We start from the raw sequence: 27,636 nt of genomic DNA on the forward strand, positions 1-27,636 counted from the left end.
AATTTTTTTATTTTTTTAAACAGACGAAATGGGGAAAAACACCAGAAATCCTCTGAAATTTTTATTAAAAAGTACAATTTTCTAAGTGTCCCCTGTAAGTGGAGCACTAACAAGCTGAGGCTATGGCAGTACTTATTGAGATTCAGTAGCATTTAAAATGGTATGAGTTTCTTTCTTAACTTTATACATTCAATGTGTGTCTCAATGGACCCCTGGTTAGCTAGCAACCAGGGATAATACTCCCTGCTGTTCTGCCTTCACAACAAAGAATGCAGTTTTTGATGATATATTTGTGAGCAAAAAGCACAGTGCAAAACCTTTGACCAAGTGGCTGAGGCAAGAAGCAACTTGTCCACAATATCTTATTGTTTAGAGCGTAATAGCCAGACTGTGCTGAAAAAGGGTGACAACATTCTGTTCTCTACAAAACAACAGATAACGAAAGAACATAAAAACACAGAATAACAATAACAACTCTTATTTTAGTCATATATTGCCAACTCCTGCTTAAAACAAGGCTTTGAGCAGGGACAGTAGGCTTGCACCCCCCTCCCAAAAAGCCACCTAGCCTTTAGTGTCTCAGAAGCTAAGTGAAGATGACAGGCAAGCCACATTGAGCCTATTTCTATTGACAGATGCGGAGAGCCAAAGAGGTCGACTTTGGTGGCTATCCGTTGTCACTCACAACTTCAGTCTTTGTGTTTACATGCACACCATAGCAAGATGACAGTAAATACTCTGATAAAGCTCTAAATGCGAAATGTGGATGTTGTGACAATCTTGGAAAAGTTGCCTGTACTGTGATTATAGAAGCAAAATCTTTCATACAAACAGTCCACAGCTCAACTGGCTGTGAACAAGTTTGGACTCAACTGCTCTCTTCATTGTGTTTTCATTGGAAGCTATTTTTAGTTTAATTTAATTTCAGTTCATTTAAAGATATTTATATTCACCCATCCACAATTCCCTTTGTACTTCCATGCCAAACAGAATCCAACACAAATAACTGGCAGAACCTACCGTTTAAAAACTCAATCAGTTTTGTTTATTAATATTGTTGGCTTTTTTTTAGATTATTTCATAAGTGGTTTGACTGCCAGTTTTTTTCCAGTTTCATCTTTGAAGTAAGCCTCATTAGAATCTCCTTGAATCAGCGCCCCCTCTCCAAAAATAAAACTAAACAAACAAGTTATTTATTTATGGAATAGAATAGATTTACTAGCTCTCACTTACAACACAGCAGAACAGACACAAGCAGGGGTGGACTGGGGGGAAAAAGTGGCCCGGGGATTAATTGACAGACAGGCCCACTTAATGCGCGGCATGTATCGGCCGGCCGGCGACGAAAGTATGGTACTTAACAAAAAACCCTATGCATTTTATGTTATTTTGGACAATTATTCATATAGTAATCACATTACCTGAGCCCTTGAGTTGCCTAGAGCAAAATAGTTACATCATATAGTGATTTTATTGTTAACAGATCATTGATGCAATAACATTTTGACCCAATTTGCCTGACTTGACCCATGGAATAAAACATGGACGTAGGTAGCATCCTCAATGTGGGTGAAACAATTTAACAGGGGTTGTGGGCAGGTGGTGGATCTCACCTCCTCTAGGGGGGTCCGGGGGCAAGCTCCCCCGGGAAGATTTTTTTTTTAAATGTTGAAGTTGAATGCATCAATCTGGTGCACTTTGAGAACAAAATTAGGGACTAAATCTATGGCAGTCAGTAGGGGCTTGGACTGTGAGCCGTAGGGTCGCCGGTTCAATTCCCCGACCAGACCTACATTTGGAGTGTGGACTTCTACTTGGAGAGGTCCCAGTTCACCTCCTGCCCTGCCGTGGTGCCCTTGAGCAACGCACCGGACATCCCCCTTCCCCCCTCACTCCCATTGCTCCCCGGGCGCTGTACAATAGCTGCCCACTGCTCCTAGACTCCTGGTACTAGGAAGGGTTAAAAGCAGAGAACACATTTCACTGTGTGTGCTGTGTGCTCTGCATGTGTGACCATTACAGAGGGTTTCATCCCTCCCAATTCTTCTTCTTCTTCTTCAACACCCATATAAAACAGAACTGTAAACAGATTTACTTTTGCTTTCAACATTTATTTGAACAGCAAGTGGAGGCAAAAGTGACTGCACCCAAAACAATAAACCTGCTAGCTAACTAGCCTAAACTCAGTAACAGAATATGGGAAACACGTTCTTCTCCACAGCCGCGCGACCTCTGAGTCAGACGTCACTTCCCCCTTTTCTATCCTACGGGTACAGCCACTCCCCCTGAACCCCGTTTCCCTTTCCCTGCCAACCCCCCCACTGGGCTGGGCTGGGCTGGGCCGGAACACTTACAAATGTGGGCCGGTAGGATTTAGGTAAGCAAAAAAACAAAAAGGGAGTGGCCGGAACACTTACAAATGTGGGCCGATAGGATTTAGGCAAAAAAAAAAAGAAGAAATTATATATTTTTTTAAAATTTTTAATAATTTATTTTTGTGGCCCTCCGGCCCACACACAGCACCGGCCCACCGGGGAAACTCCCGGTATTCCCAATGGCCAGTCCGCCCCTGGACACAAGGTCACACCCACGAGGGCAGTGGCTGAAAACCAACAAATAATGGCTGCATTCACAGGCTGTCTGACCGAGTGAAGGGTGACGTAACGGGTGGACACTTAGCACACTGCTGGCAGCGAATCTGAAAAAATGAGGCCTTATGGCTGCTGGCCAAAAAACTGTGTGGCAGCCCATATAAACCCTATTATTAGAGCCATCAAAACAGTGGATAAATGGGATATTTTCTGATTTCTAACTAATGTTTTCTGTATTTACAACACCACTAGCCATTATACCATTTACATGTAACAACACTGCATTAGTCAAATCATGAATAATGCAACGACTAAACTAACTACTAATCTCCTACCCTAATGTGAGGGTGTTCACCTGATGGAAATGTTTAAAACATGTATAAATGATTTGCATGATATTAAATGAACAACTAACAACATGATCTTTGTCCAAAGAATAAAGGAATGTTTCACCAAACGCCCTAGTCAGACTATTCCTTGCATATTTTTTCATAGGAGAATGGGTCTCTTATGAATACTTCATATTAGTGGAGGTCACTTCAATGTGTGTGTTTACTCTCACAGGAATGAGCACATGCAATTGATTTCCTTTACACGCCGTGAGGAGGTTGAATGTCAAGGCACTTGATTGGCATGTCTTCGATTCAAATGTACAGACTTTCTTTCTGGGGAACCAGTATGGCACAGATATATAAGGTATCTTCACACAAGTGGGAAAGGACCTGCAATCAGTTTGAACATAACACGGCAAAAAGTAAAGTACAATATGTGCTATTTCGCTTCAAAAGTGATTGTATGCCGATTGAGACTTACATGTAAATGGAGTCATATCATGTCAACAGTTGTGTCCTTGAAATGGCTGGTGAGAACACTACAACACTAAAGTATTTAGCAAATACTAAACTCGAGTGTGACTGCTGCACGGTCAGGTCTGCCGTCACTCCACTGGACAAAAGAGTTTTCATTCAGAGAGCCACTCCAACAGAGAGGCACTCAGAGCCTAATCTGCAGGGTACGGTGACACTCTAACCAGCAGTGAGCAGAACAATTCGAAAAGTCATTTTGGTAATCGATGAGCTAGACAGAAATCAAACTACCAGACTTAATAATTGTCACGTCCTGTGTCATACAAGGTTTTTGTTTTGCTACCTTCCTTCAGTCTCCATGGACACTGCAACACATCACGTTCCACAGAGAGCTCTCTCACATTTTATATAATCCTATCTCAACACAACAGCACAATCTGTCTCATTTATTGTTCTGCCCCTCACCCTCATCCATGCTGTTTGGTGAGCTGCTCCCATGTAAAGCGACCCCAGTCTCTACGTTTCAATACAAGAGAACAGGAAAGAGGAAGTCAAGAACTACCTTAGGAAATACGCTGGCGTCCTGTTGTTGGGTGTGTTGCAGATATTCAAACGATGTAAACGCTATAAAACTGAGGAAACACTCCAGAAGATTTCTCTTTGTGAGTTCACACTTCAAAAGAGGGAGGCCAAGAGAAGTTACAAAACCATGGTGGCACATTTCAAGGGAGTGGTATGAGCAATACTTGCATTCTTCTACTCATCTTTTTCACTGATGGAATTTCAGAGCATACACTTTTCTTGTTGTTTTGCCCTATTAAAAGACTCTATTCAGATGTGACATATTCTCTTTTTAAAGGCTTAAGTTCGTCAGTATGTCCGATTGTAGGTCAAGATGCCAAAATGCGACACTTGCTGTCAGGGTTGGGACATGAGACAATAATTATAATTATAAGCATGGGAGGAAATTCTCTTCGGAATAACTGATTCAACTTTTATTTCATATTTTATGACAATGTGAGGCGTGTGTGTAATGCGCTGATCTTTGAGTCAGAGGAAAGAAAAATTTGAGTCCCACTGCAGTCAGCATGTCGTTGTGTCCCTGGGCAAGACACTTCACCCCAAATTGCTCATGTGGGGATTGCCCACAGTATTGAGTATGTAAGTCGCTTTGGATAAAAAACAGATAACAGGAAGTGAAATAGAGGGATATGAGGCATGGTTAGAAATGATCTGTTTGGTATTTTGAGCAAAACACTTCATACACATGTTTTTTTAAATGTTTTTATATATCTGAGACCAATGCTATTGCCTAAAAATAGCATGATATGGTGCACTTTAAATGTATCATAAATGAAAAATTCTACATCGTCGTTTGTATTGGTAGTGGTGACCATTTTCATTTGAGTTTGCCTCCCCTATGAGGGATCCAAAGAATGCATGAATGTAATCCACTATGTTATGATAACAGTCTTACTGCTCATGCAAACAGAACATTTGCTTCTCCTGCTGCTACCCTTTTATTGTGGAACAGCCAGAGGAAAATACAATGCTTTTGTCACCATGATAACCGTTTGGCTCTTTTTCATTTTGGACAGAGGAAACAACTCCTCACAGCTTCACTGTGTCCTGCTGTTGTGTGAAAAACTACACAAAGCAATACATCAGATTGCATTTGGAATTATTTTTGAGATCGAATTCTTAATTAAGTTGTCAAGAGTTTCTTTGGCTGATGGCTAAACATGAGGTCATCTTCTATTGTATTTCTGATAAAGTGCGACAATAATCTACTGGTCAGGCCCAAATACTCAAGGATTACAACTTTTACAACAGACCAAACCTTTTGTCTTGTTAACAGGCTAAAAGGTTCCTCCAGCATTTAGACTGTGAGTCATTTCAAAGTATTAGTCAGGATCTTCCAAAGAGAGACAAATAACCAGAAACAGATTTAGATTTTAGGAGGATAGGTCCAAACAACGGAAAGCATGCTAAGAGCCAGTTTACACGAGAACAAAACGGGTTGGAACCGCTTAGTTTCTCTTGCGTATAGCCCTTTCATTTACACAAGGCCGTAACAAAACGATAGAAACGGACCCCACAAACGATAACTGGTCCCAAGGTGGATAGATTTGCAAATGAAAGATGGATGAAGCCATAGCCCCGCCTCTCCCCACCTCTGCTGCTCACTGCTGTAGCATGGTCAGTAGCTACTGTCAGTAGCTACTGCTAGTGCTACTGGCCATGCTACAGATGTTAGTACAACATCTACAGCTCGACCATGCTACAGATGTTAGTGCAAAATCTACAGCTCCTCTACCACAACCATCAGCAACACGTGGACATGGAGAATTACATGAACTACTACATGTTGCTAAATCCACTGCGGGGCATAAACAGAAGGGCAACCATGGCAACCATGCTCCAGGGTCTTCTTCGCTGCTTTTGGTTTATTTTGTGGCGGAAGTTACAGCGCCAGTTACAGGCCCGGCATATGTACTACAGTGTGTCCAGCGCTTTCGTTTGAACAGACACGTCAAATGAAACGAATACGTGTGAACGGGAGACTTTTTGGAAAACGCATACTGTGCATAAACGCAAACGTTCCCGTGTGAGCAGCACCTCAGTCATCACTTATGCGGCTTTCACACCAGCGCTTTTCCCTTTCTAGCTCCGAGCTAGAGCTTTTCTGGTTCAGCTCCGGTTTCCCTTTTCTGCTCCCGCTCTGTTCACACCACCCAGAGCCCGACTGGTGCAGCCGCTGCTGCGTCATGACGTCACCGTTTACATCGCTGATTTGCTCCCCAACGGCACTCACAACAACAACAACGGGGGACTGCGTCGGGTCGATGATCGTGTTGCTTTTAATCACACAAAGTCAGATTAAATAAAATAACGACTTCTCCAACCTTATGCTTTTCTCCAGAGTAACGTGGTTCATTGTTTATTCATGTGTTTCAGCGGCATTTACCGACCGCTGCAGTGCTGGCTGCTCTTCCACGGGAGTTATTCTCCCGTTAGCTCCGGGTTAGCTAATACTTTAGAGCGGCCTCTCTAAAGTATTCACTGTCTGACTGTCACACAAGCAGCTGATACATATCCCCAATTCCCCTTAAGTATGTGTGTCAGTCTGAATGGACGCTGTTTGGCATCACAACGCTGTTATGAAAGTGTCTCTGGCATAAAATGGGTGATGTTAGCATAGCAACAGAAGGTAAACTGACTACTTGCATAAGCCGTTTTCTACAGGCAGATTTTATCGGCGTATTTTTCATTATGATTCTACTTGTGATAGTCGGACACGACAACCTGTGCAGCCCATGTATTGATTCCATCCGATAGCTGCTATAATACAAAAAAAAGTATCTGCCTGCTCTCCACAGTGATCAATAACAGTGAACGGATGGTCAAAGTAAGGTGCAAATAAACAGAATCACACGAAGCCTGGTTAGTGTTGCCTGACTTTATAAAGTGTGTTTCTTTTTATAAATGTGTGGTTGCCTTCTAGTCACTTTGCTCAGCACTACTGCTTGTAGGCAGGCATGACGAGACTCTTCAGTCGACCCATGTTCAGGGGAGGTGGGTTTAGTTTCCTGCACACCTCGACGTAAGCGACGCCGCCTCTTAGCTCCGAAGCTCTTGCCTCTAGTCTAGACTGACAATATTTTGGAGCTGGAAGTGAACCGGATTCCGGAGCTAAGAGGCGGCGCCGCTGCGGTGTGAACAGGAAAAAACTGTGCTTTTCAGGCTCCAGCTCCGAGCCGGAGCTGAAAACGCGTTGGTGTGAAAGGGGCATTAGTAATCAGATCTGTTCCTCCCTCCTTTACGTAGTCGTTTGTTTTTCTTCCCTTGTGGCATTTATACAAGGTTGCACCAGCTTTTGGCTCACCACTGGCACTCCCAGATCCCGGCCTTCTTTCTGACTCACCTACTTAGATTTAAGTTAGTGATATCCAACATTTCAGAGAATAACTTTCAGCAGTTTTCAAGCCTGGACATGTTTATTCTGCCGTTTCTACTGTATGTGTAGGTTGGAAGAATCAGCTATAAGATATAGACATAATAAGAGCAAAGTGTTGGCTTATTCCCAGTGGAGCTGGAGTGTGAGTAGAAGCCCTTTAATGAACATGAAACATAATGTGTTGTTGACCTTTAGTCAATTGCAGCTAGTGTCAGTGTGAAAACTACTCTCTCCTCGAAAATATTCCTTCCTGACTTTCTCTCAAATGAGTTACTTTAGGCGGAGGCAGTGTAATTGTGTGGTATGGACGGCAGAATTGGAACAAATGTTTTAGAAATACTTCTCCTCATTTAGAAATCCATCACAGCTGCACTTTAAATATTTTGACATAATGATGTTGCATTATCTATTTTAGGAGCATTTTCCTCAGGAGTCAGTAAAATCTGCCACCACATAAAAGTGAATCCAGAGTTGCACTGACATCTGCTTCTAAAAGCTAGTTCACTGGGGCCCTCATTAGGAAGTCAGTCATTATGTTTGGAAGGATGGCGCTAAAGTATCACAGCTTGAAGGCCATACAGTTAGTATGACGCCTATGTCTGTTTTAATATCCCAAGAACATGAGCAGAAAAACATGAGCTCATTGACATTTTCAAAAATGCAACCCTTTTTTCCTTGAATGATTTCACTCTCGCTGCTTGTTTGTGACACTCACTCAACCCCGGGGGCTTGCTTCAATTTAAACCATTCCTGAAATGCTCAATTTCAGAAAGGGTCAGACGGTCAGCAGAATCTGTGGTTCACTTATTATTACATAACGGTGTCTCACTTGACCAGCCCTACCTGAGAAAATGGAGCCTGCAAGAGCATTTTAAAAGGCCAAGCAGCCGTCTGGAAGAATCACGGCACACACACGAGCGACTCATAATGCTCATAACAATCCCTATCTCAGCAATTTAACTGGCTGGAGACAAGCCATAACACACAGAGATACAGTGCTCTCTGAGCAATGAACATCATTTTCAGGATCTATTTAGAAGGCAAGTGATTGCTTTGTTGACTGTCTGGAGATTAAACCACACACACACACACACACACACACACACACACACACACACACACACACACACACACACACACACACACACACACACACACACACACACACACACACACACACACACACACACACACACACACACACACACACACACACACACACACACACACACACACACACACACACACACACACACACACACACACACACACACACACACACACACACACACACACACACACACACACACACAAAAACCCTGCTGCTGAAATGGCATTTAGGATGTTGCATAATCCTTGGCAGCTCGACTGCACAAAAGACTCCAAACCCTCGAGTCAGATTACACCAAAATGACTTCGCTAGACATGTAAATGTAACTAGAATAAAAGGAGAGATTCAACAAGTGTTCACCGCATTGATGCTCTGTACATACGAGACAGCTGAATGTCTTTAGAAATGCCAGTAAACTAACCACAGAAGATTTAGATTCAGTGCCCTTAAAAAGCCTCCTCAATTCAGGAAAACCACTCTAATACGACTTTATGAGGAGCGGACACTAATTTGAGTTTTAATTACTGGTTAAGAGTATTAAAACAACATGGGTGTCATATTTCTAGATCAACTCCTTCTCAGGCGGACTAATCTCCTTAACATGAGGTGTTGCTGTGTGATCTACGGTCGAATTATAGCTCTTAAAAACGCGGATGGATTCTTCAGGACTGGAAAAAACCAAAGCACTCCCTTGTTTATTCCCCAGACACACTTGTGTGATCGCAACAGAAGTCAAAATGACATCCTACCGCAGGCAGAAGAAAGTATCTACTTTATCAGCAACAATACTCAGTCATAACTCTTACTGTATTATGTCCATGATTGAAACTGTAAGTCTGTCAGGGGCTTTGTTTTGCTGAAAGACTGTTTAAAGATTGCTTAAAAGGCCCAACCCAAATTTGAGTCTATGTAAAACAAACCCAGATACAGATTTCCTGGAATCAGAATATCTGTTAGTTTTACTATAGTGCCTTATCATCACCATCACAATAGCATATTCAGCAGAGTCTTTTCAATACACAGCGGGAATATTCATTCAGCACATTGCAATGCCAAGGTCAGGCAGCCCCTTGAAAGGCTTAGATAAACATTAATTGTTTACTGAGAGAGCCATTGCTTTGTGAGGCACACCAAAACAATCCAATCTCATCCTTGTCTTTATACAGTGCCTTTGATAATATGTGCACGCCTGTATACATCTGCGTTTACGTACATTCGTGTGTGTTTATTTTTGACCTGTACTCTCTCGGGACTGCAGTGGCACGCCGAGTTCTGGGCATCATAACCTCATTCCTTCTCACTCTTAAGTAAACTCATCTCTACTTTCCTCTGGGAAAAAGGGCTGGCTGCTGCTGGACACTGAGGAATGTGTTACTGCTTTGTACAAGACTCTTGTTTTCAACAAACCTGCAGCAGCAGCAAAGTATTGCGGCTTGATGCATTTATTCCCCCGATGGGAGTTGCCGTTTCTGTCCAGAGTGGAAAAAGTGCATCACAACATCCCCCTGCATGTCACTCAAACTCACAAAGAACTAGATGTGTGTTTGTGTCCGTGTGTGTGTGTGTGTGTGTGTGTGTGTGTGTGTGTGTGTCAGAGAAAGTATGTGTTTCACTATGTAGCTCCTGTAATATAGCGAGGGGAAAGAAACTGGAGAGGGAATCAATAGCACACAAATATTGACCTGTCATTTAATGGACATAACGTCTTTACAGAAAGATGATATGCCATTTTGCCTAAAAGGATACGATACAAACATGTAACCTGACAGGAGGTAACAGACATAAGAATTATACATTATGTACAGGTAAGACATCCATTGGAAATGAATTCACACTTCTGAGCCTTGGCCAGCGAACACTGCAGCTCTATTTGTCTGGTAGCCTGGTTTCATATAATCTGACTGTACCCTGAGGGAGGACTTGCTGCTTAAAATGGAAATAGCAAGACAGTGAGTGACCTTTCAGAGACATCCATTCTGAGAATGTTATGCTGGGAGTTCAGATGCAACACTCGGCAGCTGCTGTATGACAAACTAGGAAGATTTAAGGGCTGTGGAGAACAACAACTACTGCAACTCTGATCAACAGCACACACACACACACACACACACACACACACACACACACACACACACACACACACACACACACACACACACACACACACACACACACACACACACACACACACACACACACACACACACACACACACACACACACACACACACACACACACACACACACACACACACACACCATTAAGAAGCATCTACCTGCAGCCAGTGCTTCGTCATCTTTTCACCACATCGGTTTACTCCAAAATATACCAACAAAGGGTGCACACTCACAGCGTTACAGTATGTTGGCTATACCCCAAATTAGTACAGCATAAATTGGTGTGAAACACAACATGTCGATGAACAATAATGAAACGACCCAGCAGTTTATAATGAAGCCAGACCACAGGCTGCTACAGCACCTACTGTGTAACGGTATATTGAATAAAAGCAGGACACCTTACCTGGCTTTCTGAGATAACGCCGTCTCGATGGTGTACCCTCAGCAACAAGGTTGGAATTTGATATCCTAAACTGGATTAAGGAAGAAGCGACCAACCAGTCAGGCAGAGGAGGCGGTGGAGGATATATATGAAGGGGTGATGCCCATGTCCATTATGTGTCCCTCCAACGACGGGGTGGAAACATTTGACCTGCTACTGTCGCCTACAGCGGCTGAGACCAGGCCCTGGTGAAACGCTCACACCAACAACCATCGGCTGAAAAGATAAATAAGCAAACCGGAGGGGAAGCTAAAGCTGCAGCTGACACTCGCCTATCTGTTTTGCTTGACACCAGGGTTGTTTGTACACCGGTCTAATCTCGATTACTGAAGAACGCAACGTCCAGCCGGCTCTGCTACACGAATTCTGCAAAGGGCAAGCGGCTATCTTGTTGCACAGAAATCCGGGGGCGGTGTGTTTACCTCCCCACCGTCCGTGCTGCCGTGCTCGGTTGGAAATCAGCTGCTCCGCACTGGAGGGACGCCATTTGTTCGTGAGAGGCTTCCCCTCTGCTGCCGCTTACCGGAGAGCTCAGCAGCACCGACCAGCTAGCCATGAGCGACAGCGCCCTCTGCTGCCCGAACACCGTCATCGGTCGGTTTCAAATGAACACATTTCCATACTTCCCTCTAGTGGTGGAATCCATGTAAACAGTGACGTTTGCAGATATTTATTTTTCGAGATAAACAATACAACACTAATGCAATTCAGGTGATTGGAATATAGTTGTTGGTTTCATTTTTTAATGTGAGCTTCACAAACTAAAAACCACCAAACTAAAAACGTTTATTGAAACAATGTATTTTGGGTGAATTTGAATGTGAAACAGTGTAACTGTTATTATTCTTGTTATGAACCTTTGCAAGTTCCTTGGACAATTTTTACACAAACAAATACAAATAAATAAAGCTGCAAAGCTATTTCATTTAAGGTAAACGGTACATATTTTTATAGAATGCAAATTATTCTCCTTTTCTATTTTTAAACGTCTTTGTTTTTGCAACACTTTATTTTTTATTTAATTTAATTTGATTTTCTCTTATTATTTTTGTTTTGTGTACTTGTATTTCAAAAATGAATTCCTAGTGCGTTATTACCATAGGTTATTACCTACTTGCCAATAAACCAGATTCTGATCACGTAATCTTGAACTCCATGTGCCCTTGAGTCTGGAGATAGTCCTCATGCAAAATTAGGTCCAGTTGAGTTTCATTTAATTCACTATACAATGACGTACATAGGCTATCAGTTGCAGGACTAGAGTGAAACTCTTGTGAAATTTAAAGTCTAACCACACAGGAACATTTTATTTTAGACAACATTCGTCTATATTTATAGATAACAACATATTATTAATCGCTTTACAAGAACTCACATGCCATTCATAGAGCTAATAAGACTGGTGTTTCGTTCTACGTTAGTGGTATAAAAAGTCAGGACAGACATCATGTGCAACATGAAGTTACATTGAAGTTGTTTAACCAAAAGTCATATTATTTTAACATCAGCATATTGTTGTTTATCTAATGCCTTTATACTGAAATAATATTGAAAATAAGTAATTTTTTGCCTGTTATACAGGGATAGGACAGATATACTGAAAAGGGGAAGAGAGGGGTCTGACAGGTAGGAGAGGGGTCTGACAGGTAGAAAAGGGCTGCAGGTTGCATTCAAACCTACGACTCTGCCATAAGAGCTCAGCCTTCGTAAAATGGCACCGTGCCATCAGGTGAGTTACAGGGTTGGCTACAAAGTTACTTTTTTTATGAGATCACATGCTGACCCAAATAAATTGCAACAAAACATTGGATAAAATCCTTTTATTTTGTAATATTTTTACAACAAAATTATCTGCAGTGCAACATTATATATATCTATATATACATATATAAAACAAAACATGTGCAATCATATTAACTTTTATTTAATAGAACACTTTTTTTTTCCAAAAATAAAAGCAGTGATGTAAGTAAGAAACAGAAATAAAAATATACACACACACACACACACACACACACACACACACACACACACACACACACACACACACACACACACACACACACACACACACACACACACACACACACACACACACACACACACACACACACACACACACACACACACTATAAACATCGTCTGTGCAATCGAATTCGAGTTGCAGTGTTTTCACCACTCCAGCTTCATGTCGGCTTTGCTCCACACATATTTCCCTCCTCTCTCTTTAAACATCTTTTCATCAAAGCCACTAAAACAAATGGCTTCCTTCACACCCACATCCAGGATGGACTTGGACGGGTCCTTCCTTCCCTCTCGACAGTCTAGGAAACGCATCTGAAATTTGATAAAAAGTCAATTGGTTACACATTTAAATACTCATCGGATGTTGTAAGTTATGTATAAAACACTTAAGGCAACAGGGAGGCTTTACTCCATAAGTATCACACAATACTTACATATTCATCGAGGATTAAGTAGGAATTCCTCATCTGTAAAGACAAAGAAAAGGACACGTTTTAATTTGTGTTTGTCTTGGACCTGGCATCTATTTTTGACATGGTAACACATGCTAATAACACTGTTGACATGGTTACAGTCTCAATATTAGTCCTACAGTCATTTTCCAGCTTCATCAGGCAGTGCACCAATGAACATGGCTGACATTTAACTTGGTTGTATAACACAACATTTGCGAATACAAAAATTGATTTACTGATTTATATGACAAAGTGTCAAAGGTCACAATGCCTATCCAAAAATTGAGTGAATGGGTATACGTTTTGGCATGTAAACTTATTTAGATTAATATCTGTTCACACACTTATAATGATCTCATCTCATACCTTCTCATTGGACTCAGGAACAAGGCAGGGGACGCTGCTGTGTCTATCCAGAAACTCCTGGAACATCTCCTCGCTGATGACAAACCTCTCTGCCTCCCTCAAGGCTTCATCTCCTGCATTTTCCCCGTCGATAAGCAGACACTGGAACACCTGATTGCAGGAAAAACAGACAGCGTGAGTACTGTTAAAGTGTCAAAATGTAATTTAAGCAAACATACTACACACTCTCCCTTTCTGTCATTACCTTCCAGCGGACTGGGTTGAGCTGGAGGATGTTCTCTGTCATGTCTTCGTCTATGTTGAAGGTGTTGATGACGGAGTTGATTTTGAATGCCACTTTGTACTGCTGGCACCAGTTTCGAATCTTGTGAAGGTTGTCAATGTGGCTTTTTCTGCCCTGAGTTCTGCCAATTAGCTGGTTTGTTGCTTCATCAAAGCTGTCACAGGAGACGGCCAGGATGTCCAGATCTTCACCTGTGGGACCCAGAGCATCATTTTTATGCATAAAATGCTTAAAATGTGCATTTGTGCCAAACAAAAAATATCCCTCTATCTAGGGTACAATATGGTAATAAAAGAAGAAGGATGCATTTGTCCTACAAAGCTGAAGCTAATTTGGAGCCTTACCATATTTCTGGAACCATTTTTCTTTGATCATGCTTCCATTGCTGACGATGCTGACACTTGGGAGCTGGAGGTCCTGTTTGCAGTACTGAACTAATTCCCCCAGAAAGTCTCCTTTATTGTGCAGGAATGGCTCTCCTCCAGAGAAGTTGATCTTTTCCATGCCTAATTAAAGAAGCAATTAGTTTAACTGTAAACAACATGTCTTACACCACACAAACAGAATAGATTGATATTTAAAATGCAGCCTACCTGATTCCTTCAGGAGTTTGAGCCCCCTTTTGGCTTCATCCAGAGGCAGAACGAAGGATGTTTTTGCAGTGTGGAAACAAAATCCACATTTGTAGTTACACTGTCTTGTAAAGTGATAATTTACACTTGTTGGATCCGTCGCATTTTTGTCTTTGCTTTGGTCCTCTTCTTTGTCAAGTTGTGAGACAGAGGATGTCGACGGGATGCGGACTCCGAGTGTCCAGTTAAAGACTTTAGAAAAGACGCTCGTAAAAATGTGGTGCAGGTTGCTGATGCAGAGCTGCAGCAGCAGCATTGGAGAAGCGATCAAATAAGAGGTTTTCATCTTCAAACCAGCCGTATCACTGTTGTCAGTGCGAATGTTGAGGTCGGCAGGGCACGGGCTTTATATAGCGGTAAGGAAAGTCGGTCAGCTGAGCTGTTAAGTTTCTGTTTACAAACGTCGAAAACGGAACTCAGCTGGGTGCAGCTCACGTGCAGCGAGGCACTGATCAAATGTGACAGTGCAGGTGAAGATAAAATACCTCCAATATGTATTATTATAGTCATTATACAGATGCAACAATGATATGATATAAGACACTTTATTGGAGGCTTAACATCTATAACAATAATATGGGTTTCAGTAAGATTGCATGCCATTAAAGATAATAATAAAACGTGGGTTGAGGCAAAAAAGTGAAATGCATGTTTATAATGGATTGCCTGCTCTGTTCTGTTTATTATTTGTCAGCAAAGTTGACTTTTATGTTCTTCCTAAATCTTCAATAAACACCTGGTTTAAGAGATAACTAACTTCAAAGAGAAACTTAACACTTAGAACTTAACACAACCAGAAGTTATTTCTTATGGTGTGTCATACTTATCCATAAACATGACTTAGAGCCAAGGATTTCATTTCTCGGAAACAACAATGCAGTTTTCTGATAACCCATCTGAGAGTGAAGGATAAGTTTCGTTTATCTGTTTAGCGGAGTTAACTTTCGCTTTCCCTTCAGCGGCAATGATGCAATGCTACGCAGTTAATATCCTTGACCCAGACCAGAAACCGACCAATGCGTCTGGTGTAAGAAATGGCACGGCGGACAATGTCTCTTCTTCCTCACTGGTCCTCTCGTGTTTTTTCAGTGGAGCTGAATGGAACCCCCTTTTACTTTTCAACACAAGAGAAGCACCGAGGAGAAGAAGTGCCCCGGGTGTTCAGAGGAAACGATGGCCAGTGTTACTCTCTGCTTGTCTGCAGCAGCGACACAATCAGACGTGCAAAGTTTTACGCGGAGCTCAAAGACAAACTGTTGACAAACCTGCCTCCAGAATGTCATTTGTCTCCCATGTGCTCATTTCTTCCAAATATCAAGGATTCTCTCCTTAAGGGTTACTTTTTGACAGATACTTCCGAGAGTTCGTCCCCTACAGAACGTCTTTTGCGAGATTTAACACAGCGTGACCCGGTGCTAGTGTGTTCATACTTGAGAGGAGAGACAGGTGGAGTGTGGACTCAGCACCTGTGGTCTGATGGAGACAGCCACACCATGCAGATGCCAAAGGACTACTATGTGGTACCAGCAGAAGCACCAGAACACCACCCATCCACTCTCAACATCATCAACTCGGATGTTTTCTACAGTTTTGAGGAGGCCTACCAGGTTCTAGAAAAGGTTATTATAGTGACGTTATGATATAAATCTGCTTTTTACAGTAGAGGAAGGTAACTCTACTTTGCGCGAGGACTTCTATCATATACTCAAATGCTTTTACTCCACTATATTTTGGATGCCATTATGCCAATAATGTACTTTCTACTCCACTGAATGTACCTACTACACAGCTTTTGTTAGGTACTTTATACATTCATATTAAAAACTAATACTAAACATATGCATCAAATTATAAATAAACATTCACATAATATTATCATAGGTTAAGCTATCCATCATAAATATAAAGCATTTCAAATTAGCTGTGATAGACACTTTGATGCATCAATAATTAAAACCAAGTCATTTAATATAATTGTTTATTAAATGGGACAATTGTGGTACACCTTTGCATTTTGACTTAAGTCAAATTCTGCTGGATTTTTACGTGTAACAGAGTATTTTTACATTTAAGTATATTGCTTCTTAACTTATGTAAAATATCCAAGAACCTCTTTCACCACTGCTTGATTTGAAGAACATAAACAAACAGAAGTGTTGATTAATTTGCAAGCTATGGCTAAAATTGCACACTCTTGTGGTAAAGGAAGGTATAGCAGTGCGTCCAAAAGGCCTCTTAATGCTTCCCTTTATCTATCAGTGCCAGGTGGCTCACAGTAGAGTGTGTGTTCATGCGCACCACAGTCACTGACTCCCTCCTGCCTGCTCTCTCAGCAGCAAACTGACTCTGTCTGTTCTGCAGTGTGGTGACATCATCCCAGAGGCCAGGGCTGTGCTGGAGCTGCTGCCCAGCCGAGAGGAGCCCAGACGGAAACCAGACTTCCCTGTTATTGTCATAGAAGGCTTGGATGCCACAGGTTAATGCCATTACTTCATAAATAAATATGGGATCAGCTTGATGTATAGATGTCTCGCTAAAGTGATGGCCAGTTGTTCTCTGCTAAAGCCATTATCTGCCAGCGAGCCTCGCCTAATGGAATATCATGTATCATGACCTCAGGAAAGTTACATCACTGTGAAAATGGTTTATTGAAGAGCTCGCTCATCTAATACTCTTCTCAAACCTCATGAAAACCCAACCTTGTAGGTAGGATGGGAGTTTTGTATTTTCAAGAGACTCTTAAGCCTATTATTACATTTATAGAAAATGTGACGAATACTTCTTTCTGATCTCTAAAATCTCTCTCAGTCTTTGTGTGTCTTCTTTGCTTCTGAAGTAACTATTCCCTTCCTCCCTCTTACCTTCACAGGTAAGACAACTCTGACTGAGTCTCTGAGGGATGCTCTCGGGGCCTCTCTTCTGCGGTCCCCTCCCCATTGCCTGTCCCCCATGAGGGCCCGCTTTGATCGGGAGCCTCCCCTCATCCGCAGGGCTTTCTACGCTCTGGGGAACTACATCACAGCAGAACAAATAGGCCAGGAGGGTATGAAGACACCTGTCATCGTAGACAGGTAAAGAGAGCTGAGATGTCACAGGTGTTGTGACGTTTGCCAGTTTTGTGACCTATTTTGAGTCAGAGGGGACAATAGACACATCCCACTGGGATCTAGACCTACAATTCAATGTTAAACATTGTGTGTACTCCACCTGTTAGTCACCTGATCATACATCAATCCATCATTCCCCTTTCAATCCACCATCCATTAACTGTTCTCAGATTCTGGCACAGCACAGCAGCGTATGCCATTGCCACAGCAGTCAGCGGTCCAGTGTGCAACCTTCCAGCAGAGGGGTCCGAGGTCTACTGTTGGCCCAGTGACCTGCTCCAGCCCAGCCTGGTGGTCTGCCTCACGCTGGACCCTGAGGAGAGGAGGAGGAGGCTGAGGGACAGAGGGCAAGGAAAGACTGAGGAAGAGCAAGAGCTGGACCACAACCAGCTTTTCAGACTCAAGTGAGACATATTTATATTTATAGTGTGCAGTACATACACCTTTGAGCTGATCATTTGGCATTTATAATACCAGATAAAGCTAATTATTTTCATAATAAATGCATCTGTTGATTGCTATTTGAAAAATAGATTTTGTTGATGATGTAGAATGTTGGGACAAATTCCCAGAAACCCAAGATTATGTTTTAAAAAGCTTGTAATGTGTGTCCAAAAGTTAATTAAAAGATAATTAATTTACAGTCATACAAATCAGAAAAAAGCAACAGATGCTCAGAAGATAAGAAACCCAATCATAATAGTTATTTAATTTTTAAGGATTGTTTTATGGACACTCTTTTAAGCACTATTAATGGTAATATTCATCCTCAATCCAAGGAAAAACCTGAAAAAAACATGTTTCTGTCCAACCTACACAATAATATAACAGGAGGGTTAGAAGATTCCTTAAATTGTAACAATCATACCAACTCCCTTATTAGAAAATCCCTGAAACAGTGATTTAGCACTAGAAACAACTATTTCATCAAAAATGGCCACCTGTTTTAGGATTGAAATCAATAAATCCCATATACAGAAAGCATTAATAAATAATTTGACAAATAGAAAATCTGTAGTAGTCTTGCATTGCAACATAAATGGAATTCTTTAGGAGTCTTTGAGATTACATTATACAAACATTCTATTAATCTGACCTAGGTCCAGCATGACAGTACAACAGTTTGTTACACAGAGTGGGTAATGACTGAAACACACTCAGCGATGTGACATGTGGACAAATGTTCCACAGTCTGTGATGAAAAAAGTTCCCAGTGAGTGTGAAAACATGAAACCACAGATGGGCAACAAACTGTACTGCACGTTCCACTGAGTCAGGTCAGCTCAGTCTCAGTCAGATCCATCAAACACTTAACAATCAATTACTGTCCCGGGGGGGAAGCAGCTGATGAGAAAGAACAGGTGATTAGTTGCTGAGCAGTTGTGCTCCATTAAGCTGGTCAAAACTCGCAAGGCACTGGCTGCCCATGATAGTCGCTACGCAGACAGGTCGATGGCTACTTTCATTCATCCTCTTTCCTGACATAATGGCCTTTCCACACGGAACAGCCAGATGTTGGGCCAGCAGAATTAGAAAAAAAGGGAGGGAATGGACTGTCTCGGGGCTGAGAAAGTATCACAAGGACTATTCTTCATTTGTCTCAGAAATGGCTGCGCTATAAGCCATGTGTGTTGTTTTTTGGAATAAATGTTGTGCACTCAAAAAAAACATTAGCATTCAAAATACTCAAAGGTGTCATGAAACAGATTATTCACTGTAATGTAGTAGAATGTAATTTGCTGCGTTTATATGCTTGTTTTCTTCACTTGTTGACCAATGTGTTTGTGTGTTGTGCAGAGTGGAGAAGGCTTATCAGAGGATCAGTGGCCCAGTGTGTGTGACTGTGGATGCTAGTCCTCCTGCAGACCAAGTGCTCCAACAAGTGCTGCTTTTAATTAGGGGCAAATGCCACTTGTAAACAGTTCTCCATCTCCCCTGCTGTCACCCATGCATGAAGTGGATGCAGTACCTGCGGTCAGCACTGGGTGCCAGTAAGGTGTTGTGAATGAGTTAGTCGGAGGAGTAGTGACCAGAATACACTGTAGAGAAGAGGCTCTTTTCAGAATGAGTAAAGGTTGAATGGCCAGGGGCCAGAACTGAAAGCTACCATCAGAAATACATATTCATGTAGCCACACACACATGCATGCACTGATTCTGACACACATTTACAAAAGTATTGTTAGGAAGAAGTGTGCACTGCCGTTCTGACCTCCCAGAAATCAGGCAAAAAGGAAAAAAACTGAAAAAGGATTAAATTTACACTCAGATATCACACTTTTAATTAGTTAAAAAACGTTTTAAATTAAAGAAAATGATACTAAATATTTGCTTGTGGTCTCTTATTATCTTACATAAGGCAACCTAAGAAGTTATACACACTGTATGTGCTTATTAACCCTCTGTGAACACAATGTTTTTCTTTGCACAAAAAAAGTCTTTTTTAGAACTGCAGATGGCAATTCTCGACCGTGTGACATTGACACAACTGATGCCACTTGTATTGATAACCTGTGTGTCTGGCAAGGGAGCTATAGAGTACACTGAGAACATATAGTGCTGTTTGTACTTGATGTTCTCATGGGCACAGACCCTCACAGGTGTGCACACATAACTGCCACTTGTTTAAACACGCATACAAGCATGCACATTTACTAAGAGCACATACTGTAACTCACATATACATGGAGGAAGTGTATATTTGGCCTATGTGATGGGAAGATTAATTGGTGGTTTTAGTAATTATGAGCTTGGCAAAGCTGCGGGCTGGAGAAGACAGAGTGACCCATCTCTTTTACTGTGATGCATCAGCAGAGCGCCAACCACTGCAGACCCTATTCATATGGCAATTAATGGAGCGCTGTATATCAATGTCATTCCAACGCTCCCCCACATAAGCGCATGGATTACTCCTACTACCAATTACGGCAATCCAATGTTTTACTGAGTGGAGAAAGGCTGTGGATGCAAATCATACCATCACATGTAATCACATAAACTAAAATATGGTGTCATTATGTTTATGGTGTATAGATTCCAACGTGAGGTAAGTATCTCAGAAGGGTTTATTGAATCCGTAGGCCCTCAGCTGCTGGGTGACGCTATATATGGGCTGTGTGACACAAAATGAATGTAGCACAGAGCTGTGTGGAATTTTGATTGCCATTAACACAGTAGCCTCTGTCTCAAGAGGGTCCAACATGTATGAAGTAGGAGAGTACAGCAATTAAGCATTACGCCATACATCATCTGAATGCAAAGCTGTGTGCCTGTGGTGTCAGCCATATTTCCACGTCAGATGTTATGCTTTGTTTTTCTTGGCAACAAAAAGTGGGTGGTGACACCATGCCATTACTTACTGCCCCTCAACACTACTGTAATATGACATTAATGGCCCATAATCACAGTACATTACACATGCACTGAAATAATTCTCTTTACATTTGCTAATAGTGTTTTCCCATGTTGAAACGTTAAGCAACTGTTCGGTTGTTTTTGTCAGATGGCCAGGATACACTCAGAGGTCTTAACAATAACAACAACTCGCACGTTGAATGTTTGTGTTTCAAAGTTGAACTGCGGTTTGAGAAAAAAAAAGTTAATAACTAATGCAATCTGCTTCCAATTTGTGACCTCACTACTGAAGTTGCAAGATAAAAGTCCAAACCACATTTATGGAAAAGCCTATGGGAAAGCTCAAGCCTTACACACACATGCCCGTCCACCCACATATACAGTTCACTTGAACCACACAGCACAAATGCACACACACACCTCACCCTGTATGGGGCCACTTTGCACTACACTCCTCAACTTCAATATTTCATCTGCACAACAGAGAAGGAGCAGCAGAGAGGAGGAAAGCCCTCCATGAAATAATTAAAGATCCAGCAGGGATGCAGCAGCACAGCAGCCTCCGTCCCATCCTAAGTAATAGATCAAATGAAAGCTGTCCCTCAGATCATTAATAATGAGTGTGGTGCGGAGACTGAGGTTGTAGGGGTGGGAGGGGAATGGGAGGGCATAGGGTTGGTACAGGTTGGGGGAGGGAGAAAGGGCACCGAGGAAGCACAAGGTGTTTTTATGTGTGTGAGGAGTGTGGCCGGGTGGGGGGCGGGGGTTTGAATAGTAGTCTGGGTCCCCTGGCAAAGAACCCAGTGGGCCTCACTTGGCAGCCACATGAAGCGGCATGGCAAGAGGAGTCATGCATATGATTTGGCACCAAGTGTCTGCCAAACTCTTAAGACCCCTACAGCAATGTCTATATACATCCCTTGACAAATAAACAACGTTTTACAGAGTGAATGAGCAGGTTAGCATGGGGCTAATAATGCTCCTTTCAATCAGTGGGGCCTCAGAGCAATACCTGGATGTTATGGGGAATTTTTGGGGAGAGCTCTGTTGGCTAGACAGGCAGGGATGGGTCTCTGTTGGGGGATGGGGGATAAAAGAAGGAAGAGGAGCTGGTGAGGAAGACTGAAAAAGGGGGGGAGGCAGTGAAGGGGGATGTTGTGGATGCTGTCATCTGTGGGCTAAAATCCCTCCAGATTCCTCCAGCTGGCAGGTACAGTGTTTTTTCCAAACACTATTCTCACCCCTAAATGCAGTATGTAGCGTTCCCAAAGCAGATTTAAACACCATCCGAGGTCTTTCCTAAATATCCACCAACCTCTTTAACATCCCAAACAAATGCCAGGGTTGGTGTGTAAAGGAATTACATCAAATTGGATTAGAACAATCTAATTAAAAGACAGTGACTGCATAAACTAAATATGTTTAAGAGGGCATTTAAAAACTTGGATTTGGATCCAAGTACCCTCATATTTTAAAGACCTTTAAACAAGATTGAGGGGCAATAATCGGATTATATTATAGAGTTTAAGTTATCCGGTAGACTTAATTAAAGTACATGGGCCTAATTACAATTCCTTAGCCTTTTCTTGATGCATTACCAATATTTCCTCCAACCAGCCCAACCTCCTCCAGCATCACACACATGCATGCACAGCACTACCCCCTTCTTCTAAACACAGCAGGGGCTGGAAGACACCCCAGCCCCATTCTCTTTGAATGACGGGTGGTGGGATGTAAAAACATGAAGGGTGTAGGAGTTGAACTGATCGGTGGTGAAATGTTTGTCAAAAAGCACAAAGCAAAGCTCAAAATAGGTCAAGGTAAAAAGCGAGGTAGATATGGGGGAATTACTTTGTGGGGATAAAAAATAAAGTTTTGAAAATATCCCATCAAAATTCAGATGTATAATTCAACAGCTCTTCATCATGATGCTCACCCTTTGTCATGGTGCGTGAACACCTATTTGCAGGGGGAAGACAGCCTCTCTGTCGATAGGTGCGGATATTAGGCACAGCAGGCTGTGTATTCAGGATGCCATTATAGATTCAGGTTGTGCTTATTTTCTGATGTTTTCAGGGGAAAGGTGCTGTATAGTGTGTGATGATTGCATGAAACCTCACCAGTTTTGCCTTGCGGCTGTTGGGGAGGCTTCACCAGGAACGGTTAAATATTTAAACACTGCTGTGAGATCTCATTAAAAACGGCACATCAGCCCCCCATAAGGCCCCTAAAGCACTCCCTCACACACTCCCCGAAAACCCAGTTAGAACTCGGTGGAGTGTGACAAAACAGTTATTGTCTATTTACTGTGGAGAACTTGCGATAAATCATCATATCCTGTCAAATAAGGCAGCTGGCAGTAGTGTTGACAAGTGGTAAGTCGTCATATGAGGGAGGGAAATGATTGAGAATTCAGTTCTGTTTTGACAGCTGCAAACATGCAAAAATATGCCTAAAACAAAACAACATGACAACTAGACCAGCCTAATATTTCCATAACACACATATGAAAACAAGACTGAGAACAAACTTTGGCTCTCTGGAGTGTTCTTGCCTTCTCACAAAATATGGGCAATTAATTCCAACTCTATTGTTTGGGGCTTCTCTATTTTTAGCCTGACTGCCCTCTCAAATAAATTGATTTCCTGTGGCGAACTTGGAATGTTCCTTGTGTGCCATGTTTTTTTTTTCTCCTCCTACAAACACACAAATACCGTCCTTCTTCCCCCGGAGGAATAAATCAAAGGCAACACTGCCAAGTTCTACGCAGCTGTGTGTGTGCATCTCTTTTTATACTTGAAATAGTTTATTTTTGTTTCAGTTCCATTAATGCTTCGGCATGTATCCTACTTCATGTGGCATCAGCAGACAGCTGAGAAGCGACTTGCTTGACAGAGGCTGACTGACTCTAAATACCTAAACTGACTCTCTCTCTCTCTCCCTCTCTCCGGTTCTGGACTAACTCTTTGATTTGATCTCTCATGAGACACAGAGGTCTGGTTTTTTGTGGTCCTCACCACAGAAATAATGGCTGGGTCAAAACAGACTAAGCTCTGAGATCGCATGAAGATATTTAAACACATGGCACTACACATAAATAAAAGTAGAGCAACTTGATCTGGGATTCTTGTAACGGTGTCAGGGGAGCCGCTGGTCTTTGATGAGCACTACTAAAGACAGATGTTGGGGGAAGCTGCGCTCACAGGCAAAGAAGAAATGACAATGTGCACACTGACAAAGAAAGTGAGCGTAATAAGGAGAAATATGAATCATTAAGCAGAGCAAATGTTTGGCCAACTTCAGTGAGACAAGACTCTATCCAGACTGTCATATATCAAATTACTTTTTTAATTTCAACGCTGTTAACAATGCTTGCTTAAGTTAAGGGACTTCATGAGTGCATTTTGTAAAAGCGATGATCGGGGATTTGTCAGGGCTTGCGTTTCAATGTCTGCATCACACTGCCGTTGTCATAGACTGCCGTGTGAAAGTTAAGGATTGTAAATAAGGCCTTAGGGGTGTGAAAACCAATAGTGATAAAGAGAGAGAGTGAGAAGATGAGAGGGAGACAGAAATGAGAGAAACATACCGCTAGATCCCAATTCCTTATCCTGACTGAGCCATCTGAATCCCTCTACACCCATTTAGCTTGCTCACTCTATGGCTCTCCTGTGAGAGAGACTAGGCATTTGCCTACTTTACAGTCTTCTCACCGCACTTTGGAAAATATTGAGTTTATAGCCGCTCATCACCATAATCAACACCATATACCCAGCAGCCTACAGCAGGGACTGCGAGGTAACAGGGGAAAAGGATTGGCAGTGGCTTTACCTCCCAACTCTTCCCACAAGTCACTCCTCCTGCTTTCAGAGCGGAGTTTAGCAAGCGTCCCTCAGGGCCTGATAGAAAGAGCAAAAAATGTCTCAACAAGTCTCATACTAACTCACTTTGAAGCACTTCCAATGCTTCCATCTCTGATAAGAAAACATTTGGACTCAAGCCTGTGGTCATCCATGTGTAGAATACAATATGGAGAATATATATTTTTGTTGGAGGGCTTCTATCTCAGCGTTAAAGGGCCAGTATGAAGGGGAATTCATTTCTGGTTATTATTAGTCTATAATCACCAAAATGATCCTTTTTATATTAATGACCTTCAGTTCTTGAAGAAAAGGTAGTCTTTGTTGCTGGCCTTCATGATGAACTAAGAATAAAGAAAGAGGAAAGTCTTAATGAAACGAGGTAAATGGGGGCACATCTAACAAAAGCAAATATATATTAAATAATCAGTTCATGAACTCAAACACAACCTGTGTAGTAAAAATCCAATTTGTTTCCATCACGTCGTATGCTCACTAATTTCCAAGCATATTCACAAAAATAAATAAAGATTTTTTTGCAATCTTGCGCTTGTGTATGCATGCTACCCATCAAAAGTATTACATGGTAAGGTTTAAGAGAACATTTTTAGAAATATAGTTTTTGTATAGATTTGCTGTTGTTTAAAGCAGTATCCGTTTAAAAAAAAATCATCTCTGTCTTTTCATTCTTCGTTAACGCTGGAGACAAGCAAGCATAACAACTTTTCTTCAGGTATTCAGGGTAACACAGGGGGCTTATTGATCTAAATCACTTGTGCGTGCGGTAGTCCTATAATTAGCAGCCATTTAAACACACAAGATAAAGTCAGCTTGTTTTGATGATTGAGTTTTGTTGTTTTACTGTATGACAGAAATGCCAATAGATCTCACTTTCAGAAAACAAGCCCTGAGATTGGATCAGTCCCACACAGGTAAACCCGGCTGTAAAGAGGCAAACTAAAACTGCACCAGTGACAAAAAAAAAGAAAAGAAAAAGTAAGTCTTCCAAACACCCTCTACAAAGCCAAGTGATGATGTAGCTGGCTACAGCGTGGCTGGAGCAGTTATCCATCTCGCCCTGTGCTGCCAGCTGTCAGAGTACACAGCTCTAGCTAGCCGCCAGTGGCAGGTGTAATCAATATGGACTCCACAGAGAGTTGCACTACCAGAGGCCAGTCTCCACTCTCTAACCCATCTCTGTCTCTCCAGGGGAAACAGTAGGCAGGCGGGCAGCGAGAGTACGTTTGATGTCTCCTGCGGGCCAAGATGGAGCAGCCCACTATAGCAGCTTTATGATTAATCCTGCCTATTGGATGCAGCATCATGTTTGGGTAGAATGCTTTTTTATCAAGCTGAGGTGGGATTTGTGCTATTGCAAAAGTCACGTTAAAAATATAGTGAAGTAAACAACTCATTGTAGTAGATATAAAGAACCCAAGCACATACTGTACATGTGTTGATTTAGCTGGAAACAAAAAATGACTACGATAACATTTTTGAAATCGTCACTTTAAAGGTCACCTATTATGCAAAATCCACTTTTTCATGTCTTTTATACATACATATGTGTCCCCTCTGTGTAAAGATATTGTGAAAGTTTCAGGAAAAAAAAATTGCTCTCTTTTTTTCCTGATCCATTTATATAAAAACCTGTCTGAAAATGAGCTGATCAGATTTTGGCCACTTTATGATGTCATAATGTTTTTTGGGGTTGAGTAGCCATTAGCCAATCATCAACCAAGGTAACCCCCACCCACCTTATCACCTGAATCTCCTCCTAGAGCACCATTGTGTTTTTTTTTAACCAAATCTCTCTCAGAGGGGCGTGGGTAGTGGCTCCTTATTTTCATCTAAACAAAGTAACAGACAGAGAATCAGCACTTTTGAAACAGGGCTGAAACAGAGGGGTTTATGGGATGCTACAATGATCTGTTTGGTATTTGGAGCCAAAAGCTTCAGAGACATGTTTTGTATATAACTGAGAACTATAATATATTGTTGAATAAGAGTATAATAGGGGACCTTTAAAAAAAAAACTCTGCATGCATAACAAGCAAGTCAGCATTACTAAGATTATAGTTATGTAACATTTCCAATTACAGCAGCAATGTTTATTTTTTCTACATTTAATGTTACAAGCTAGTTAATATTTGTTCATGGTTTTAAGTTTGGGCAAGCACTTAATTACATGTAAAATGTATCCTGCTTATATAATGTAAAGTCATTAGTATTAATGATAATATATGGTACCAACAGTATACACCTATTAAAAATGCACGATGCTGTCAAGTTGTGTAGGAGTTTTGACTGATGCATCATTAAAACTAATTTGAGGGAGGGATAGACAGACAGTCATGTGAACACGCACACTAAACACACACACGCACACTCACACACCACATACACACAGTAGCACCCCTGAAGGTATTCACTTCTCCGCCTAATTTAAAGTGCTCTCAAAGCAGAGCAACGGAGAAGAATAAACAGTGAATTTAAAATGATCTTTCATATTAATGACTTGTTGTT

At 41.7% G+C, this 27,636-nt stretch overlaps 3 protein-coding genes across 3 annotated transcripts in view; 1 reads left to right on the forward strand and 2 right to left on the reverse strand.

Annotated features, from left to right (window-relative positions):
* rnf144aa (ring finger protein 144aa) overlaps window positions 1-11,958 on the reverse strand; it is a 34,958-nt gene extending 23,000 nt beyond the window's left edge. Inside the window, exon 1 of the mRNA XM_079694122.1 lies at window positions 10,991-11,958. The gene's annotated coding sequence lies outside the window, so the exon portion shown is untranslated. The remainder of the gene's footprint in view (window positions 1-10,990) is intronic.
* Window positions 11,959-12,832: 874 nt separating this feature from the next.
* rsad2 (radical S-adenosyl methionine domain containing 2) lies at window positions 12,833-15,522 on the reverse strand. The gene is made up of 6 exons (XM_079694447.1): window positions 14,752-15,522; window positions 14,503-14,664; window positions 14,120-14,349; window positions 13,876-14,025; window positions 13,489-13,521; window positions 12,833-13,366 (listed from the first exon to the last, which is right to left on the reverse strand). Exons 1-6 carry the CDS (start codon window positions 15,074-15,076, stop codon window positions 13,202-13,204), a joined length of 1,065 nt encoding a protein of 354 aa, XP_079550573.1. The 5' UTR covers window positions 15,077-15,522; the 3' UTR covers window positions 12,833-13,201.
* A 166-nt stretch (window positions 15,523-15,688) lies between these two features.
* Window positions 15,689-20,221, forward strand: cmpk2 (cytidine monophosphate (UMP-CMP) kinase 2, mitochondrial). Its single transcript, XM_079694446.1, has 5 exons — window positions 15,689-16,409; window positions 17,152-17,266; window positions 17,660-17,861; window positions 18,068-18,301; window positions 19,695-20,221. The coding sequence occupies exons 1-5, from the start codon at window positions 15,825-15,827 to the stop codon at window positions 19,813-19,815; spliced, it is 1,257 nt and encodes a 418-aa protein (XP_079550572.1). The 5' UTR covers window positions 15,689-15,824; the 3' UTR covers window positions 19,816-20,221.
* Window positions 20,222-27,636: the final 7,415 nt, after the last annotated feature.

This window comes from Notothenia rossii, assembly GCF_949606895.1.
Source record: "Notothenia rossii genome assembly, chromosome: 7".
In the NCBI taxonomy this organism is placed as follows: Eukaryota; Metazoa; Chordata; class Actinopteri; order Perciformes; family Nototheniidae; genus Notothenia; species Notothenia rossii.

Coding starts and splice junctions, on each gene's coding strand:
- rsad2 (XM_079694447.1), bottom strand. CDS start 15,076: ATGAAAACCTCTTATTTGATCGCTTCTCCAATGCTGCTGCTGCAGCTC. Junction 14,026..14,119: donor TCAACCCAGTCCGCTGGAAG/GTAATGACAGAA, acceptor TCCTGCAATCAG/GTGTTCCAGTGTCTGCTTAT. Junction 13,522..13,875: donor TTCCTGAGTCCAATGAGAAG/GTATGAGATGAG, acceptor TTGTCTTTACAG/ATGAGGAATTCCTACTTAAT.
- cmpk2 (XM_079694446.1), top strand. CDS start 15,825: ATGGCACGGCGGACAATGTCTCTTCTTCCTCACTGGTCCTCTCGTGTT. Junction 17,267..17,659: donor AGAAGGCTTGGATGCCACAG/GTTAATGCCATT, acceptor TTACCTTCACAG/GTAAGACAACTCTGACTGAG. Junction 17,862..18,067: donor ACACCTGTCATCGTAGACAG/GTAAAGAGAGCT, acceptor AACTGTTCTCAG/ATTCTGGCACAGCACAGCAG.